This window comes from Eublepharis macularius, chromosome 6, assembly GCF_028583425.1.
Source record: "Eublepharis macularius isolate TG4126 chromosome 6, MPM_Emac_v1.0, whole genome shotgun sequence".
NCBI classification, from domain to species: Eukaryota; Metazoa; Chordata; class Lepidosauria; order Squamata; family Eublepharidae; genus Eublepharis; species Eublepharis macularius.
In genome coordinates, this window is record NC_072795.1 from 126181861 (window position 1) to 126202015 (window position 20155).

The window sequence follows — 20155 nt, forward strand, 5'->3', positions numbered from 1 at the left end:
CCTCTCCCGTGCCCACAACCCAGACTGCCTCAGTGCAGGCTGGCCTTGGCGTCCAAGGCTTGGACCCAGACCGGCAGTAGTGCTAGTCTTCTCCCGTGTCACTGATGGGTGGAAGCAAGCCGAGACCCTGGGGTGCATCAGCACCTTCCATGTGGAATAACCCATCTCACAGGCCCAGCAGATTCTCTCTTCGACCTACTGGCACTAGGGCAGTGGAGTAGTGGTGAGGTGGTGCCTGTTTAGGGTGGTTCTACGCAGGAGAGGGCAAGGTAGAAAACAGACTTTCAGAAGGGACGTATCCAGACATCACTGGGAATTGTACCATGGTTGCACTACAGAAGTCATGCTCAACTTCATTTGGCTTGTCTGCATTCAGTTGTAAACGATTGTTATAGTTTTGTAGTTTGCTTGCCTCTGAAAAAGGTACCTGTCCATGTGTGATGAGCAGAGTTGATTCTCGTTTACGTTCGGTCTTCCCTATACTTTCTGCAGTATCTACACAACCTAGCAGAAGTTCTCTCTGCTACAGCTTGGAACACACAAAACTCTGCTCAGTGCTCAAAATCAGACAGACCTTTCTTTCCTCTTATTGTCTTCCATGTTCTAGCCCCACTGCAGTTAGCAACCCCATCCTTTTATTTCCTTTTGACTTGTACCTTGACTTCATGCTGCCTTTCTGTCCTCTTTTCTTTTTTGTTCTCTTTTACTCAGCCCAGCAGCACCACCTGCCAATAACTATTTAAAGTAGATAGACCTTCACTGAAATCAGTTTACAAAAGAAAGACGTAAGATTTATTGAAATAGTCATTAAGCACAACAATTTAAAATCTCCCCTGATGGCTATTGTAAAGCTATAGGACTTGATATTTAAGCAACTGAAGGAAGAGTATTTTTCGAAATCATCACTACCATAAAAAGACTACAGCATACTTCATAAAATAGTGAGCTTTAGTATTGACTACAACATTTAATTAATTAAAAACCTTTTGACAATTAAAAGTTGAGCAAATTATTTTTAGTACAGAGGTACCTTTATCCCAAGAGGATAAAACAGTGGCAGGCATCATTTAAAAGAAAAACATTCTTCCTCGGAATAGCTCATGTAAAAATTCATCTGCTACAAGAAGCACGTGCATCATCTAAAAAGTAGTTTTTTTCTGCAGATCAGTTCATGTGCAAAATAATCTAATGAACTCTATACAATGGACTAGCATGTCCTTGATACGGAAGCAACACGTGTGTAGGTACAGAGACATACAATAGCAGAACCAGAGTCTGGGCATGTTATTTACACAAACAGTGAAATGTTTAAGTGGCAAAGTGCTAGTCACAGATTGTGCCTGGGGTATGCACTGTAACACAGACAACTAAGTTAAAGATTAAGCAAATTTAACTCAAAAGTAGATTTAACAAGAGGCCAAGTTGTTGCTTGTCTCCATTAAGCCACAACAGGTCTCTCAAAAATACTTTGCTCCCATGTTCACTAGCAAAATTACCCGACAATGAAGATTATACCAGCAGTTTGGCTTATTGTGGTAAGTGGATGTACATTTCAGAAAGAGAATAAAGTAATGCTACTTAAAGCTAGTTCTCACCGCTTAAATGAAATGTGCAAGTGATCCATGAGTTCAAACTTAAGCTACATTAATTTCAGGATGTCACTTTAAAATAATATTTTCAATTGTGTAAGTTAACACATTCAGAGTCAGGCTACAGGCTATCGCTGCTGTGGGAAAACACAATTCTGTAACTACTGGAAGAATCTTGAGCTACCAGATAGCATATTTCCTCACATACTTGACCCAGTTCACACACTGACTGCTGCTACAGGTGGGATGGGAAATTCACCATGGAAATAGCAATACTTCTCTCTTATTTCATTCAAAGGTACATTCAATATTGGTATAATTTAATGGTTTTATCCCTGTTTCGCTATTCATTGCTATTGTTGATTAGTTACTATTTTTATATTGACATAGTAAGGCACCTCAGCAGCCCTGTCCAACTACGGTTTGTGGGATAAATGTTGCTTAAATAGATGTGCAGCCATCAAGAGCTTGGAAAATGCAAACAGGCTGGCCTTTCTTTTAAATGTAATGCAATGTCACAGGTAAGAGGGCCCATGTGGAGACTTGTCTACCACAGGCGTCCCCTCCCAAGAGCCCTGTGGCCCCATACCCTCCCCTTCCCCTCTTGCCCCCTTCAATCTTGGAGCAGGAAAGGGCCTTATTGGCTGCCTCCACTCTGACCTGGGAGGTCAACCATGGGGGGCCCCACCCCCATTCTTCACACCTCAAGGCAGCCCCCCTCTACTTGTGAAAATGCTGCCAGGTGACTGACCGGACTTGAGACGTGAGGACCCCAGCAAAGTAAGACAATCTGTTTTATTGAACAGGCTGGACAATCACCAAACAGGTGAGGGGAAAATAGTTGAGAGCAACAGTTTTAACAGGGTATACATTTTCAAAAAGCAGGGCAAGATTAATACTGAATGGCTGGTATTCAATAAAGGCTCCTAACCCAGCTACCTGACTGGTTCCTGCTGTACCTGGCCCTTCCCGGGTCTAACCCACCCTCCCTGGGGGAAGGATCCTCTCCTGCTAGTAGCTGCTTCTCTACCACTCTGCTCCTGCAAGATGACCACTTTCAGGTGGCGGGGGCATATATTATTTCTCTCAAGACTCAGCCCCCTTGCCTTCCTTTTCCATACTTCCCCAGTCCAACCCTAAAACTTGGAAGGTGCCTGGGAGATGGGAAACTGACAGCCAGGCATACTGGGAAATTACACAAAGGACCCCAGCCTCCACAGAAGAGAGCCTTCATTGAGGCCTGCAGACCCAGGTTCATGACAAAGTGTCTGTATGAGTCAGAACAGCAACCTAATAGCCCAGACCAACTCCATCTTAAAGAGTTTGGAGGCTAAGCAGGGTTGGCCATAGTTAATACTGAGATAGGAGACCGCTAAGGAAAGCCAAAACCCACCTCCAGTCATCTCTTGCCTTGAAAACCCCATTATCAACCCCTAGGGAGTTGATAAGAGGCGGCTGCAACTTGATGGCACACTGTTATTGTGAGTTCAGACCACTGGGCCAGCTAGTTCAGCACTGTTTACTCCAACTGATAGCAACTCTTCAGGGTCTCAGACGCACCAGTGGATTCCCCATTGTTGGTGTGGCTGCAGGTAAAGCACAGCAGCTATGCAGCTTCTACATGGCAGGTTTCTCTGCAGTTTCCCTACCCCAGTCCCCCCAGCCATGGCTGCCCTCCCTCCCCTGAACTACCAGGGCTTTTCCAATTGTTAAAACATCAGCACTATAAAACCATTATATCAATATACAATGGTCACAATAGGTGTATGTGCTGCAAATTACCATTTTCATTTTTTTTAAAAGTCTCTAGCCCCTTCTATTGCAAATGTCTTTCCCTTTATATCTCTTCAGGGGAAAGGGATAGAGACCTACTTTTTTAGAATGAACGTTAGGAATTCACAGAGCCTGTTAATCAGATTGTTATAAAGATATATCAATATGATATTCTAGTGCTGATTAAAAAAAAATTAAAGCTTCACTGATGGTGCTGGGGGGAATGGTCACCTTGAGGACATAGTCAGGAAAATGGTCACCATGTGAGTGGAAAACTCTGAGTTTTTACACCCACACAACATCCATCCAGGCTTTACTGTGTTTTCTCCCAAAACTTTGGAGCAAAAAAAAGTTTGAGAAAGAAAAGCCAGGGAAACATCAGGAGGTGCATGAATGCACCACACACACACACAAATCAGCTTCCCAACAGCATTAAACCTGGGGCAGATAACCTGTGTGGAAATGGCCACTATCTACTTTAGACTGGAGATGCTAGGGATCAAACACAGAAATTTCTGTCCGCCCACTACCTCTGACCTACAGCCCTGCCAATGCTCTACCTTATTTTTGCTAAATATAGAATAACCGTGCAGTTGATTTTTGTGCATCAGAAACTGTAGTCATAGCTTGCACAACAGACACCATTATAGAAAGAGACATTAAGTGGTTGCTTGTGTTACTTAATGTTGCGCAACTTGTGTGATGGGAAGATTTAAGTGTGATACAAATGGAGGCCACCATGCACTGCTACATGTTGCTCCTCCAACAGGGATAGTACCAGCAGAAATTTTGCACTGAATCTAACCCATCAGATTAATCTTTCCCTTCGAAACTGAAAACAATTTGTACTCTTTTGTAAAGATACCGAAAGATCCCCTTGTCTGTGCCCGTTTCTATTAAGGTGTGAGAACCTCTACGTCAAACGATGGCCACGTCCTTCATTGGATTCCTGTACTCTGCAGTTCCGGGCTCTCTTCTGCCCCCGATTTGAGAAAACACATTCTAGTATTGTGGGGGCATTCAATCACAGGATTCAAGGTTAATGGAACGTTTTAGGACGTCCCCCCCCCCCACCACCCGCAAATTATGCATTTTAAAAAATGACCAATACATCTGTGAATTGAATTTTTACTTATTTAAATCCAAATATCCTTCCAAAACAGAAATGGTGTGGTACTTATAGTAAGAGTAACCAAACAGTTTCTGAGTTGCCAGCTCATTCTTAATAAATGGCCTTCATCTTTGTGATCCCATTTGTTTTCGGAGGGTTGGGGGAAAGGAAGGTTTAGTGAGCAGTCTTTTTTCAAAATGACAGTCCAGCTAAAGTTTTGGATTACAGGGGCACAGATCCAATTTTCTTCATACTGTCTTCTTACAAGATGGTTCGGAGTTACACTACAGGTTTAGGATTTTTTCATTGAGCGCAATCTGTGACTGTGTGAGGTTTGCCAAGTAAGTTACCATCAACAGGTCCTGAGAAGAGGAAAAGAATGAATGCCAGATTAGATATAAAACAGCAACAGATGAAGCAGCAACTGGGGGCACATTTCACATAGGAGTCCAAGAGACAGCAGAGTTTTTAAGCTTCTGTTTGCAGTCAGAATTCTCTGATACTACATAAATGCGAGAAAACAGTGTTCCTAGGAGCTTGAGGGAAAGCTGCTCTTACATAGTACACATTAAATTACAGGGTTTAAATGCACAGCTGCTCCTACAGAAAACACGGTAACTGTTCAGAGCCTGTCCTGTCACTCCAGGTGGGCGACTTTCCAGATCAACATGATCTAATAGAGAGTACTGTACAGGAAAGAAGGTTGCCTCAATAAAGTCAGCCCCTCGAAGGTGCCTCTTATTATTTAGGAACAGGTCAACCAGAATTTCAAGGCAACCTTGCAAGTTAATCCACAAAGGTTCCTGGGCCACATTAGAGGCACATTAAGGGCTCAAAAAGAATACATTTACAAAAGCGCCGCTGGCTGGTGGCTTGGAAATGATACTTTTGCAGGCAACTAAGTAAGTGGCGATTTCAAGCTTGCTCTAAGGACTTACATTGATATTGCTGTTCAGCATGGTTTCGAAGTCCTCCGGTGAGATCTTTGGAACCTGGGTGATGAGATCCATCAGAAAACGGCCAACTGTGTTGTCAGCAGCCACTTTACCGGACTACAGAAAGAAGAAGAGATAATATTTAACACGTATATAAAGCAGTTACGGTGCCCCTTGTTTCTGAACCAATGATACTGGCCTTACCAGCACATCTTCTGCGTACTGCAGCACTGTGCTCAAGGTATCCTGAATCCGAGCAGAAGCTGTCCCCACCTGCTGCAGATCGCTAGACAAACTGATCACTCGATTTGGGCTAAAGCAAGTCTTCATGACGAGATCAACTAGCAAGACCATGAGGTGCAGGGGGGAAAAAAAACAATGGATGAACAGCGGCTATCAGTCATTCCATAAAAGAAGATTAAGGGCCAGAGCTTTAGAGATAATGAAGCAGCTTCACTGCTCATTTTCCCCCACCCCAGCCACTACTTTTACCCAAGTTACTGTGTGATAACTTCTAGAGTTGGGAACTTTATTGGTATAATGGTTCCATAATTCACAGAATTATGGGATACAATACAACCCTAAAAAAAATAGCTCAAGATTAATGGCACTGGAAGATGGATGTTTAGCAAAATGGGCAAGCGGAGATTGGCTGCAAGTTAACAGCTGGCAAGATGGGAAGTACAGGGTGGGGGTGAGTCATCACTTCCCAAGTACAGAGCACTTCAGAGCTGAGAGATGCAAGACGCTGGCCAGCGTGAGGCAAAAGGTTTATCAGCTGACACCTCAGCTCAGCTCTCTCCTCAGCTAGAGGAGAGAGACTAGGAAAGCCAGAAGACTAAATTGCATTTTCTCCTTTTGAGTCAAGATTCTGAATGACTGGTCCCTGGCAAGTCAGATGACTGTTCTGCGTTACAAAGAATTCGACTGGACAGACTGGACCACTCCTTTTTATCTTACTTTGACCACCCTCAGAACCAGAAGTGGTCACAGCAGCTTTATTTTTATACCTAAGCAGTCTGATTAACAACACCCATCTCTTCATTTTCTGATGCTTTATATCCCTTTGCTAGATTAACACAGCTCTAAATTCAGCTTGGCTAGTTTTCCATGAGAACTCAGTGAAGCCCCCATTTAATGACAAGGGACAAAACTGGCTTGTGTTTTGCAGTGTGCATGCATGCACGCACATGCACACGGCTGGCAGAGGCTTGGCCACTCATTGCCTGAGACAAGAAGCGATTTTGCTTCCACTACAGCGCCCCCAAAATCCAGTATTTCTCTTTCTCACTCATGGAAGAGATTGCTGTTCAATCATATGGAAGGAAGTGAATTATGGGAATACCACAGGCAACAAGGAAAAATGCCTTCTTTCCTTTGTCAAGAACATTATCTGACACAAAGGGCAGGCTTAGCACTTGTTTTGTAGATTCCAGCCCATTTACTATACCACCAAGAATAAATAACTACAACACATCCAGACCAGGTCACCTGCATAGCCCCTCAGTGTGTTCTGTTTCTTGGATACACTGGAGAGCCTCACAAAGACACTGTAATTGCCTATTCAATTTCTTAAAAGTGCTCACCTCCTATCCGTTCTGTGTCATAGTAGGCATACTTCACTGTGAGGGGCGTGAACATCACTCCCATCGTCTTACCAGGCACCCCCATGGCAGTACTAGAGGAAAGAAAGGTTCTTAGCAAAACACTTCCAGGGAAGAGTCAGAGCAAATTTGATACAGCCAGGCTCATAAGCCCAAAGCTTCCACATTTCTCACAATGATCACAAAAAGTACCCGCAAAGTCAGTCACACTTTATTTATTTTATTTATTTTATCAAATGTATATCCTCCCCTCCCCGCGAACGGGCACAAGGCTGCTAACAACTTAAGAGATGTGAGGGCCTGGGGGAAAAAAACCAAGGAGGAGAAAAAAAAAACCTCCCTCACTCCCTCCAGGCCGTTCTTTCTCCCAGTTTTTCTGATGGAAAAACATGGAAAATTTAGGGAAAACATAGGAAAAGAACTCCCATGAAATATTTTCCTTTTCATATTGAGAAAAATGCATCTTAAGGTAAGTTTTTTCACACTCAAAAAGTGTAGCCATGATAAAGTCTGTGGAATTACTCAGTTTTTCCAGTGGAAATACCGGAAAATTTGGAGGAGCACTGAAAAATAACCCTCTTACACTATAGACATGAAATATTTAAGTTTTTTTTGTCTAAGTATAAATATCTTAGCAACGATTAGTACATATGCGTTCAATGATAATACATTAAAAATTTCAGTGTTTCCAATGTTACAAATTTTAGCTTAATATTTTTATTTATTACTTAATTACATTACCACCTTTCTCACTGATACTCAAGGCAGATTACACAGTGTAAGTCAATACAGTCAATTTCAAAGACATTTCAATAAGCATATAATAGGGTATACTCATGAAACTTTGCAAAGATTTAAAACCAGCATAAATCTGATAAAGCTGATACAGAACGTAAGTCTAACACTGGCATATTAAACAACATAGGAACTACTTGCCAATCAGTTTAACCTGTGCGCACTAACATTTCACATGCATGGACACCTGCTTCAAGAGAAAGGCAAGAGGAAGACAGAGGCCAGCCTTAAAGCCCACTCACTCCTCTCTTGATACGAACAGCAGGTGAGGGAAAGCAGAGCAAACCTTCCCAGAAGATGCTTTTCATCGACACAGCTTGAATCATTACCGAGAAGGGCTGAAAGGTGATTTCTTCTAGTCCTCCTATGCATGTTTATAGAGAGGTTCTCTGAATCACTCGTTAATCTGCATCTATTGGGGATGTGAGCCCTAGAATGTCCAAGTACTGCAAGTGAAGCTTTGGTTATCTCGTATTTAATGCAATGCTGAGTTTGCCTTTGCGGATCCATACCTGACATACGCCTTAATGCTCATGCGCCCATTTTGTAGACTGCTGTCCACAGTGAGGTGAATTGGATTGTGAGCTTCTCGGCTGTAGTATTCATGGATCAAAACAGAGTGCTCTGTGATGTCATGTCCTGTTGCATACCTTCAAAAATACAGCTGAGATCATTATGAACTCTTACAACCTAAATTTTATTCTATCAACATGGATCTTTCAATGACAACTACACTGTAACGTAAGAAAATGTTTTGCCAGCGGTATTAACAATGTCCTGACAATTCAGGACTTACAAATATCCGTAAACTTTGCACTCATATGGAGTAATGATAAATTTGTCTATTAGAACTTTCTTGTTAACAAACTGTTTTCCATAAACCACCAAAAAAGTTAGAACCGCAAGAATCCCTCCTGCCTTCTCCTGTGCCCCCGTTCCCAACAGAGCTGCCACTGCCTCAGTTGTCTGGGTAGAGATCTGGCCCTGAGAACCAAGCAAAATGGTTGGACATGCCACTGTTGGTATGAGTTTCAGCGGTTTCCTACACCTGAATTTGATATCCAGTAATGCGACCTGGCATATTCTGTTTAACCTTAAGCAACAATGTCATGTTCTGTATTTGAGTCCAGTGGCACCTTAGAAACCAACAGATATGAGCTTTCAAGAGTCAGAGCTCCCTTCTTCAGATACAAGTAGTAATGGAGAACCCTGAGTTTTAAATCCTAGCCAGAAGCTGGGAGGGGTGTTACAAGGAAGGACACCAGGATGCAAAGGTACAGTGCAGCTTGATTAGAGCAGAAATTAGCATCTGCAGTGAGATAAGAATCAACTATCTCTATTCAACCTGGGGAGGGTGTGTGTGTTCCATTGCTCTGTATTTATGAATGAACTTAATTTCAGCAATCTCAGGTTGTAATCTCCCCTTGACATTTCTCTGTTTGAGGACAGCCACTTTTAGGTCAGCAGTGGAACATCCTGAAGATTGAAATGTTCTCCCACTGTGTCAGGAAAACGTGCAAACATACCTGCAATGTATTTGGATTAACGCTCTGGTTTAAGTTGCGAGTCAGTGCAAGCCTGATTTCGGCAGGCATGTGTGGTCTCGCTTAATTATTTGCACCTGCAGTCTCTCGTAACCAGGCCACTGACCTTGGGAGACTGCTGAGAATGGTCACCACCCATCCTCCCTAATGTTCTCATGCTAGCAGTTAATTAGACAGGTATGCCCTGACTGGCTGAGAGGTCTTGAACAGGATGCTCTCTGTTCACTATTTTCCATCAGTGTGTGAGAGAAGAGACTTTAGCTTTCCTGCCCGAGGCTTCCAGCATTATGTCTGGCATGAACTGGACTTTCTGGACTTACGGTGAGAACCTCTGCCAACAAGAGAAACAAGACAGTATAAGTAAAGTTAGTTAATCAGAACTTAGTCAGCAAAGGTTAGTTGTTATTTGTTTATGCTTGTCTATGCTTGTGTGGAGTGGTATCTGCCTTGCATTCACTCCTTGAATCTGTCTTTGAATATACTTTAATATACTTTTACCAGCCTGTGTCAAGAGTGCTTGCTACTTGTACACGAACCCAGGGCTGAATAGTCTCAGATAAACAGACAGAGCCCTACAGGACGCTTCTAGGGGTCCTAAGTGGCTATGGTCAGCGCTTGGCAGCGGAAGCAGAGGGTCTCTGGTCTTGACACACTGGTTTTTGAGTGTTGTGATTTTTAATATCAGATTTATGTCTATTTACTCTTTTATGTAAAGACTGACCTATTTGTCCAAAGTAGAGAGTGGAAGAGCATGCCTGACATTTGATAGCATATATAACATAAGTGAATGAACCTGAGATGGTATATAACTGGTGTTGCTGGGTCCAGTAATTGTGCTGTTGGAGTGACATCCCTTCCTTATAACACCCCTCCCACCTTCTGGCTGAGATATAAAGGATTGAAAACTCCTTCCCTGAAAACCTTGTTGGTTTATAAGGTGTCAGTGGACGCAAATCCTGCTGTTCTATATAGATCAACACAGCTACCCACTTAAAACTATGTTCTGTATTTTCATCCTAAAGTAGATTTGTTAAAGATACATCTTTGCAGATCAAAAAAAGTAGCAGTTTTTTTTAAAGGTTCATTTTCCATTGTGGGTGATGGGATAGCAGCATCAAGTTATTTTTATAGAATTTTATATTTTATAGAAACAAGGCTCACATATATTGTCAAAGGCTTTCACAGCCGGAGAACATTAGTTGTTGTAGATTTTCCAAGCTGTATAGCCGTGGTCTTGGCATTGCAGTTCCTGACGTTTTGCCAGCAGCTGTGACTGACATCTTCAGAGGTGTAGCACCAAAAGACAGAGATCTCTCAGTGTCAATGTGTGGAGAAGATGTTAGCAGGTCATTTATATCTACTCAGGAAGGTGGGTTTGGGCTGAGTCATCCTGTAAGAGTTTCCCAGGGTGTGGAATGCTAAGGTGGGGAAGCTTCACTGTATCCTGAGGAAGTTCTTTTGCATATGGATTGGTGGTTGATATGCTAATCTTATCTGCAGGGCTATTGTAAGATGTAGAGTATTTTGTTAGTCTGGCTCACATAATTTGCTTATGGTTATGGACAAACATCTATTCTCACCAAAGCCACAAACAGAACAACAACACACACATTTGACATTTCATGAAAACGGCACCAACACAAGGCTTCTTCAGGCATTATGGCCACACAAACTGGAAGCCTGCTGACTATGCACACTGGGAGTAAGCATGGTTCTTGCAATGCACCCAGTATGTACAAATGCCATTTTGTGTGAACTGGGCAGCACGTAGATTTTTCATGTAAGCACAGCTTCCACAGATGTGAACCAGAACCCTAGAAAACTGAGCTGTGTTGAACTGCCAGAGGAATTTTCTGTTGCTACTGAGCAGAGAAAAGCATCACTTGCACAGCGCAGAAAGACAATTAAGCTGGCCTCACTGCTGTACATCATCCTGTCTCTGAAGCAGCAAAGATCAACAACTTACCATCCAAGAATAATCTCACTTGGGGAAACCTTCTTGTGCAGTTCATACATATTCTTGGCAAATTCCATGTCAACTGCCACCTGAAAAAATAGCCAAAAAACTCCCCACATAAGAACCCACAGCAACAAATTCACTTGTTCCATTTGATCCAGACTAGATGGCTGACTGGTAGCACCTCTTTGGGACTCAGATGGAAGTCCTTCCCAGCAGTAAAAATTTTAACTGGAGATCCCAAGGACTGGACTTTGGGCTTTGTGCATATAAAGGATTGGGAAACCAGCAAACCCCAGAAAGAGGAGAACAAGCATTCTGCCTTGCTTTGCCCTTTGCAGGAGAACAGGTGCCAGCAGAGTCAGATGGATAAAAGGAGGTTCAATCTACACCTGCCCTCTCTGATCACTCACAACAGCATCCTTTTTTTAAATTTGTCAAAGAGCAGTCCATGCACTATTCTCTCCATGGAGTAGACAGTGCTAATGGAGCCATTCCAGATCATCTGGCAAGCATTCTGCCCACAACAGCATGGCTTCCATTAAGCAGAGCCCAAAAGTTGCTGCGGGACAGTGGTCAAATGTGTTTATAAAACTAATAAAAATGTTTATAAAAAGATTCACAACACCCCCTTGGCAGAGCTGTTCAGATAGCATGCATCAAGCCCCATCACCTCACTTTCAACATCTGTAGTGCTACTTTGGGGGGTGTTAAATTCCAGCAACGTCAACACAATACTGTGGTCTATAGCAATGAGTACACACTCCCTGGCATAAGGCTGTTCTAAGCATTATAATACTGCTAAGTCCTTTGCTAACAAAAAGGCCAGCACCGCTTGACCTACCAGATACTCACAACACGTGTTTCCAGTCTGATCATCACTGAGCAAACAAGAGCAGGGATATCAGAGAGCTTGGAGACCAAGAGGCACTCACCTCATCTTCTGACTCATTATGAGGGACTGAGAAGCAGTTAGTGACTTCCACTGAATGTTTGTCAACCATGCCTGTGGAATTTTAAAATGTGAATTTGTAAATTAAAAAATAAAAGCAACACCCAACACACCACTTGAGGAGGACTGAGCATATCCACTGTCCTCAGAAGAGTCACTTAAAAAAAAGAGAAGTGAGGAATCTTGCCTCTGAGAGCTTAACAATATTAGGGAGAAGAGAATTCACTCATTTATCGTTTCTCAGCAATTTCTTACTGGTCCCCCAGTGTGTTCCCTTGCTACTAATGTGAGTGGGCCTGTACTGATCACTTACCTACCACTATCAAGGAAACCACTGCATGCCAGGGAGTCCCAGAAACACAGAAAAATACTTGTTCAAGGCATATGATGAAGTGAGCTCTGGGCCATAAAAGATTATACTTTTGAAAAAAAAATTAGTACTCTCTTAAGGTGCTAGTGGACTCAAATTTTGTTCAAATTGGCTATTTCAAAGGTGAGGACCCCCACCCCACCCCACCCCAAGACTAGCATGTGTGGTGCTGGGAAGTGAAGTTCTGAGATCAAGTAGGCACATTTGCTAACCACCCATGATTTTCACCTCCGCCTCCAATTCTGGCTCACTTACACGGCAAAGAGGACGGCCACTTTACCAACTAAAAACATATTTTGCATTAAAAAGGAACAGAGGCGGTCCTTTCCTAATTGTTCTTCTAATACACTCAGTTGCAAAGGGACCGGCTCCGCCCTCCCTATAAAGAGAATTAGAGTGTGTTAGGATCAGGCAGCGGCTGTCCCCACTACTGCACTTGGCTGCAGTGAGGCCACCCATCTGCTTCAATACAGCAAAAGAACAAGAGGAGGGCGGAGTCATTCCCCTCCTTGGCATCAGGCACCCTCTCACAGTGGCCAAGATTCTTAATTCAATCAGGAAGCCCCTGGCTATAATCCTGCTTCCGCCATGGACACACCAGGCATCCTTAGGGACAAAAATACTGCCCTACCTTACAGTTATGTTGTATCAGGTTTGGTAGAATGTGTATTGGGTGGATGAAATAAGAACTAAGGTTTAAACAGCCCTGCCCAGCCATAACTGGCTTGGCGTAATACCACTGCGTCTTAGCCTTTTCCACAGGAGTACTGTAAAGATATGAACAGGATAGTACCCCCCCCCCCTCCATATGCCACTCAGAGCTCCTTGGAGTTAGTGGAAAAGAACCACAGTAAAGAAAGTGTCATGAAACAGCTGTTGCAGCAGAGCAGTAACAAAGGTTAGCTCCAAAACATGATGCAGCTAGTCTAAAACCTCCTGTCCAACAGACTCACTCAGTGGCCTTAAGCAACCTCCTTCTCATCCTCAGCATAGACACTCATAATTATAATAATGATGACTGTTAGAAGCATCACAAGATGAGCATTTTGAACACTAAAAGACTTTACAAATGTTAAGTGTACATTATGTGCCATCAAGTTCCCTCCAACTTATGGCGACCCTATGAACGAAAGACCTCCCAAACGCCCTATCATTAAGAGACTTGCTCAGATCTTGCAAACTAGAGGACTTGGCTTCCTTTTTTGAGTCAAACCATCTCATTTTGAGTTTCCTCTTTTCCTATTGCCTTCCACTTTTCCTAGCATTATTGACTTTTCCAGAGAATCTTGTCTTCTCATGATGTGACCAAAGTAGAATAGCATCAGTTTTGTCATTTTAGCTTCTAGGGTGAGTTCAGGCTGGATTTGATCTAGAACCCATTTATTTGTCTTTTGGGCCCTGCATCATAATGCAAAACTCTCCTCCAGCACCACATTTCAAATTAATCAATTTTCTTCCTCTAGTTATAGTGTGTTTTTTTTAAAGAGAGAAGCTTTTGACTAAAAACTTAAAGAAATAACATAAAACCACATGGGAGGGGACAGTAAAAATTTACCAGATGTCAGGATTCAACACTTAATCTTTCTTCAAGCCCACATGGGTTTTTTTTTAAAGTTGGAGCTTTATATTTATTTATTATTTGCTTCATTTATTCCTTGCCTGTCTCCCCAATGGGGACCCAAAGTGGCTTACATGGTTCTCCTCTCCTACAGTTTATCTTCACAACAACCCTGGAAGGTAGGTTAGGCTGAGGTGTGGCTAACCCAAGCAGGAAATTGAACCTGGGTCTTCCAGATCTTAGTGACCCCACTATACTATATGGTCTTACCAGTAGTTAGAAACACCTATTAACACCCATACTTTTATCTATCATTTCCAGTTTTTCCACCATGGAAGCTCTCTGGGTAACCTTAGGTAAGTCACATGCTCTTTGCCTAACCTGCCTCACAGGGTTCTTGGGAGGATAATATAAAGTAGAGAAGAAAGATGAAAGCCACTTTGGGTCCCCACTGGAAAGAAAAAGTGTAAATGAATACATAAGTAAGACCTGGGAAACCAGGGCTCAAATCCCCATTCAGACAGAGTTCAGATCTACTCTTTCGCTGTGACCCACCTCACAAGGTTGTTGTGAGGATAAAATAGTAGAGTCCAGCAGCACCTTTAAGACTCACCAACTTTATTGCAGCATAAGCTTTCCAGAGCCACAGCTCTCTTCGTCAGATAAAGGATAAAGTGGGCGAGGAAGAATCCTACACTTTGCCTTGAGCTCCGGGGAGACAAGCCTCTCTGGGCACATAAATATTTGCGTGTGTTTTAAACATTCACACAATAAAAATTCAAATTACATGCTTGTATAAACTATACAGATTGGAACGATCAGGCAAGCCTGCACCCGCTGTCAGGAAACTCCAAAGGAGGGCGCCTGAGCACGGACAGGCATCCCTCCCCTCCAGCCCCTTAGCCACAAGGGCCCGGGGGAAGAGCGCCCGAAGCTGCGGGGCCTTACCGAGCAGCGTGCCGATGACCCTGGCCGCGCCTTCGTTGCGCCGCTCGAAGCTGTCGACGATGGAGGCGACCACTACCGGGTGGAGCCGGACCGCGCGGCCCCCGGGGAAAGGCGCCGACAGCGCGGTAGGCTGGGGCCCGGCCGGGGCCGGGGCCGGGGCCGGAGCGGGGGTGACCGCAGGAAGCGGTACCACCGTCGGGGCGGGAACCTGAGCGGGGGCGGGCGGGGAGGCGACGGCGGGCGAGGCGGGAGGAGGAAGCGGCGCCGCCGCCGCCGCCGCCGCCGCCGCCACCACAGCCTGAGGAACAGTCGCCGTCGTGGCCGCCATCTTGTCGGCAAAAGAGCGAGCGGAGCGACAGACGCCGCTAATAGGCTAAGCCGGGCGTCAGTCTCTCACGTGACACGAACTTCCCTCGAGGAGGACCCGCCCTGCCGGTCCCGACTTCTCGGTAGCCAAACAGGAGGCAGCGGAGAGAAAGGCGAGGCTGCCGATTGGCTGAGAGAACCTCGTGCGTCAGACGTTGAGGATTTTCTTTCCAGGGAGGTCCCGTCCCCTGATTTTTTTTTTTCAAATTCCCGCCCACTCGGTTATTTGGAGCTTTCCCATTGACTGAAAGTCCATTCTTTTTTAACTCCTCCCATAGACATAGAACGTGCTTCTTTGGCTTCGGAGTTGATTTCCCAGTCGTTTTAGGTAGCCTGGTTAGATTGGACCAAAGGTTGCCAACTCCAGGTTGGGAAATCCCTGGAGATTTGGGAGAGGAGTTTGGAAGGGAGGGTCTTCAGCATGGATATGATGCCATATCTCCAAATCTTCCTGTTTCTACAGGGGAAATTATCCTTGGGAGTCTGGAGATCAGTGTCAGGTGGGTTGCCGTGTTGGTCTGCAGTAGAAAAGCAGGATGTGAGTCTATAGTGGCACCTTGGATACCAACAAGATCCCCAGGGCGTAAGCTTTCGAGAGACAGAGCTCCCTTCTTCAGAGGTTGGCAGCCCTGGGTACTGCAACTGGAGAGACTGAAATAGTAGATTAGAACTGCCCTGCAACGCAGTCCAGGATTATAATCCCCACATTGCATACTGGAGAAAGAGTGGCTTGAGAAACTCCTGTTAATTCCCAGTAAATGCTCTTTGCAGCTCTGGATAGGGCTTCCATGGTTATGATGAGCTCTATTTCTGAAGGGAATTTAAGTTTAAACAATGCCAAAAGGCTTTGAAGAACCATCGTTTACATTTATTTGTGTGTGTGGATTGGAGATATCCTTACAGAAAAAGTCCAGTAGCACTTTTAAGACTAACCAACTTTACTGTAGCATAGGCTTTCGAGAATCACAGCGCTCTTCATCAGATGCAATTCGTCAGATGTGGTTCTCGAAAGCTTATGCTGCAGTAAAGTTGGTTAGTCTTAAAGGTGCTACTGGACTCTTCTATTTTGCTACTACAGACTAACACGGCTAACTCGCATTCATATAAGGGAGAAACAAGTAGAGCAGAAAATGAGGATGACTAGGGGAAGGGGGAATGGCGTGAGAAGCTTCTTGCATTCTGGGAGCTAAAAATCAATCTGGGAATTAAACTATTCATCTATGCTGAACAAGGCATTTCATACAAATCAAATGAGAGAGATTAGACATGAAAGTAATATTCTGCATAGGGGGGATTTTACACCAGCAGGTGGCAGCAGAACTCTACCTTTTTGACGCTACAAGTTCAAACTTTTCATCTCCAGCTCCAATAAGCTAGAAAACTTACTCTAGGGCCCTTTTCTCATAAGTAGTGAACCAAATAATATATACACAGAAATCTCTCTTTTTCAAAACCAAGGCCTTGATATTTTTAAATGCTCTCTATTGATAGCTATTTGATGTGTTCGTAAACTTTTCTACAACATCCAGTCCTAGAACATATTTAACTGGGATTGGCTCCCCATTTTCTTGTGTATGAATTTGCCGGGAGCAAGTTCCATTGATTTTTTATTAAGCTGGGCTGTGTGTGTGTGTGTGTGTGTGTATCTGACCTTGAGCTCCATTATGGCAGAAAGACAGGATACCAATGAGTTTTTTTAAAATAGTGGAATTCAAGATGCTGTTCACACTATCAGCTTTCCCCATAATAACTAGATCACATTTTGAATTTGCAGAGAAAGGGCTTTTCAGATTACTTCGTTTTCGTCACATTTTCCCCTCACACCCGGTATAGTTTTCCATACACCACCTGCTTATCTTGCAGTTACATAGAAACATGTGCTTTCTCACAACTAAGAAAGTTGCTCCCTCCTCATTGGTACAGCAGCTCTCTGTGCATGATTTTTATTTTATATAACAAGTGCTTCAGCCCCAAAAAAGTACAGGATAATTCACTCACATAAGAAAAGAAGAGTCCAACATAAACAAGCAATATAACCAATTATTAAAAATTGCATTCAGTTCCGATAACTTCAACAAACAGCAATAGCTTTATTTCAATTATCCTCATTTGGGCTTAGGCAATTTCGGTGTACATGGTGCGATTGCAAAAGAAGCCACTCACCTAATGAGCCAGGTTGTTTTTTTAAAATAATCCAACATAAACATAACATTCTTTGGGAGAGTTAATAAGGATATCATTTTTTAAAAAATCATTTTTCTGAAACGTGTACCTTTTAAAGTCTCCTAAAATGTTGACTGAGGAGGTTTTTGCCAATTCCATTGAAGACACCCGACTTTGCCTCCATGTTTGCAATTATCCCTTGAACCCCAGCAGAAAGGGTGTGTGTGTCTCAGTGGACCATAAGGGGGCATCAGAAAAGTCCCGTTCAGAGAGATTTGGATGCAACTCCATCTTTCAGAAAAACGAAACCACTTAAATACACCCACACGTTAAAATACTGCAGTTTTAGATGACTGAAAGACAGTAGTCCTAACTACATTCTGCCCTATAGTACTTGTGGCTGATGGATATAGAAGGAATATCAAGGATTCTACCTTGGCAGAAAGATCCCAGTTTCATTCAGCCCATGGGCTCTTCGGGAATTTTGGGAATAGGAGTGGGTGCCACCACAAAATGGTGGCCATAGGGCACTGTGGTCAGTCACAAGATGCTGGGATGTTGTGAGCCAATCTTCTTAAAATGGAGGAAGCTGTTTTTGAATGGCTTGGGAAAGAAGCAAATGAGTGCCAGAAAACCCATTGGTCAGTACCATGGTGCCCACAAGCACCCCATTGGGGGATTACAGTCTTTGCAGTTTGGTTTGAATCCCCCTGCTTAATATTCTGTTCATTTTGAAGCAGAAAGTATCTCTAGAAAGGCATGTTACAACTAACACTCCACAGAGATGTTTGTACTTTATATTTTTGAGGGGGGGAAAGAGTTCCAATTGCTTTAAGGTCTCGTATTTTAAATGTTTGCCCCTTCCCCAGTGGCTCTAAGATTAGGATCAAAAAGGCCAGACAGAGACAAAGGGAATCTTCCTCACAGAATTATTAGTTGACGCAGTGTGAGGCCTCTGCATTGCAAAAGAATGACTGAGAAACACTGCCTGGCATAGACAGCAGGTTCTGGCCATCAGCGCAATTCTTCTTTGCCATTTTGGTACCATGACAACTGAAAAACAAACAAGGCACCTTGGATCAAATCAAGACAATAGGATTAACAGAGTTTACAGGAATCCATTAACCCATTCTCGAAGCTTGGCACGAACCTAGAACAGAGAATTCCAGCACCAGACAAAAGCAACAGCAACACAAACTACAGATAATGCTCCTCCGGGAGTCTTAATGCCTCAGTCCAGCTAATGAACTGCGGAACCAAGCTTGTACCAGCCCTGACCTGGCAGTCATTATGCAAGTGCCATTCCTACTTTTTGCACAGGCCAGGAGGCGTTCTGTTGCTGGCTTTGCCCCTTTGAGCCCTTCCCTCCAAAAGAAAAGATGGGTACTCTTGGATGTGTGTGTGTGTGAATATGTCCTGCCAGTTGGAGCAGCACCACGAGGGTACCCATTCTCCAGATGCTTTGCTTGCTCTCTCATGACTGGCATTCCCCCCTTGGACCTGCACTACACCACCTTTGCCAGCCAGGTCTGAGCCAAGCTGAGACTTGGCATGGACTAGCTTGTGGGGGTACAGGCTTAGAAATAGATGGGTGCATCTTGCTTGGCAGTGAACCTGCCTTGCTTTCAAAGATTTAAAAAATCGCTGGGGACAGGCAAGGCACCCAGTCCTAGACTGGCACCCAGCCTTTCTGAACCAGAGGGGCAGAGGTTGTTTGACCCTAGGTTCTCACCCACTGCCCAAGACTAAGGTCCTCTCGTGAACTAGGAAGGCCTATTAACCCGATTTTTGGCAACCCCAATAGTCAAATATTCATGTCTATAAGCTCCAAATAAAGAAGCCAAGAGTATTCACCCTCTTGATAGCACCAAGGACAGATTTTAAAAATGTATTGAGGTGGCTGGAAAAAAATGTAGGAAGGGCAATGTTTAGGGGTTAGATACCGTAACTTTAAAAAAAAAAATCCTAGGGTAGAGTTAGAAACTAGGTCTGTTGGAATTGATATTACTGTAAATTGGAAGTGGTGGTGAACCTTAGTCATGAGAAAATATGCCAGATATGCCACTTCCAAAGGGGTGGACCTTTTTCTGCACAGCCATACAGTATGTTTTTAATGACAGAGAGCTTCAAATGATTCTTCAGTACTACTGTATCTGGACACTCCCTGGTTTCAAATTCGTATGTTTAGAACCAAGACCAGGGCTTTTTTTCAGCTGGAACGCGGTGGAATGGAGTTCCGGAACCTCTTGAAAATGGTCACATGGCTGGTGGCCCCGCCCCCTGATCTCCAGACAGAGGGCAGTTTAGATTGCCCTCCGCGCAGCTGAGATCAGGGGGCAGGGCCACCAGCCATGTGACCATTTTCTCTGAGGGCAACCCACTGAGTTCCACCACCCCTTTTCCCAGAAAAAAAGCCCTGACCAAGAGTCTGGAGAGACTGCTTGGACGGCTTCAAAGGATCTTCAAGTTTAAACTAGTTTGTGAGGGTTC

The 20155-nt window shown here is 43.8% G+C and overlaps 1 protein-coding gene across 1 annotated transcript; it reads right to left on the minus strand.

Annotated features, from left to right (window-relative positions):
* Positions 1-4476: 4476 nt before the first annotated feature.
* EIF3F (eukaryotic translation initiation factor 3 subunit F) lies at positions 4477-15465 on the minus strand. The gene is made up of 8 exons (XM_054984045.1): positions 15137-15465; positions 12244-12314; positions 11318-11397; positions 8320-8457; positions 6995-7086; positions 5613-5749; positions 5412-5525; positions 4477-4835 (listed from the first exon to the last, which is right to left on the minus strand). The coding sequence occupies exons 1-8, from the start codon at positions 15462-15464 to the stop codon at positions 4758-4760; spliced, it is 1038 nt and encodes a 345-aa protein (XP_054840020.1). The 5' UTR covers position 15465; the 3' UTR covers positions 4477-4757.
* Positions 15466-20155: the final 4690 nt, after the last annotated feature.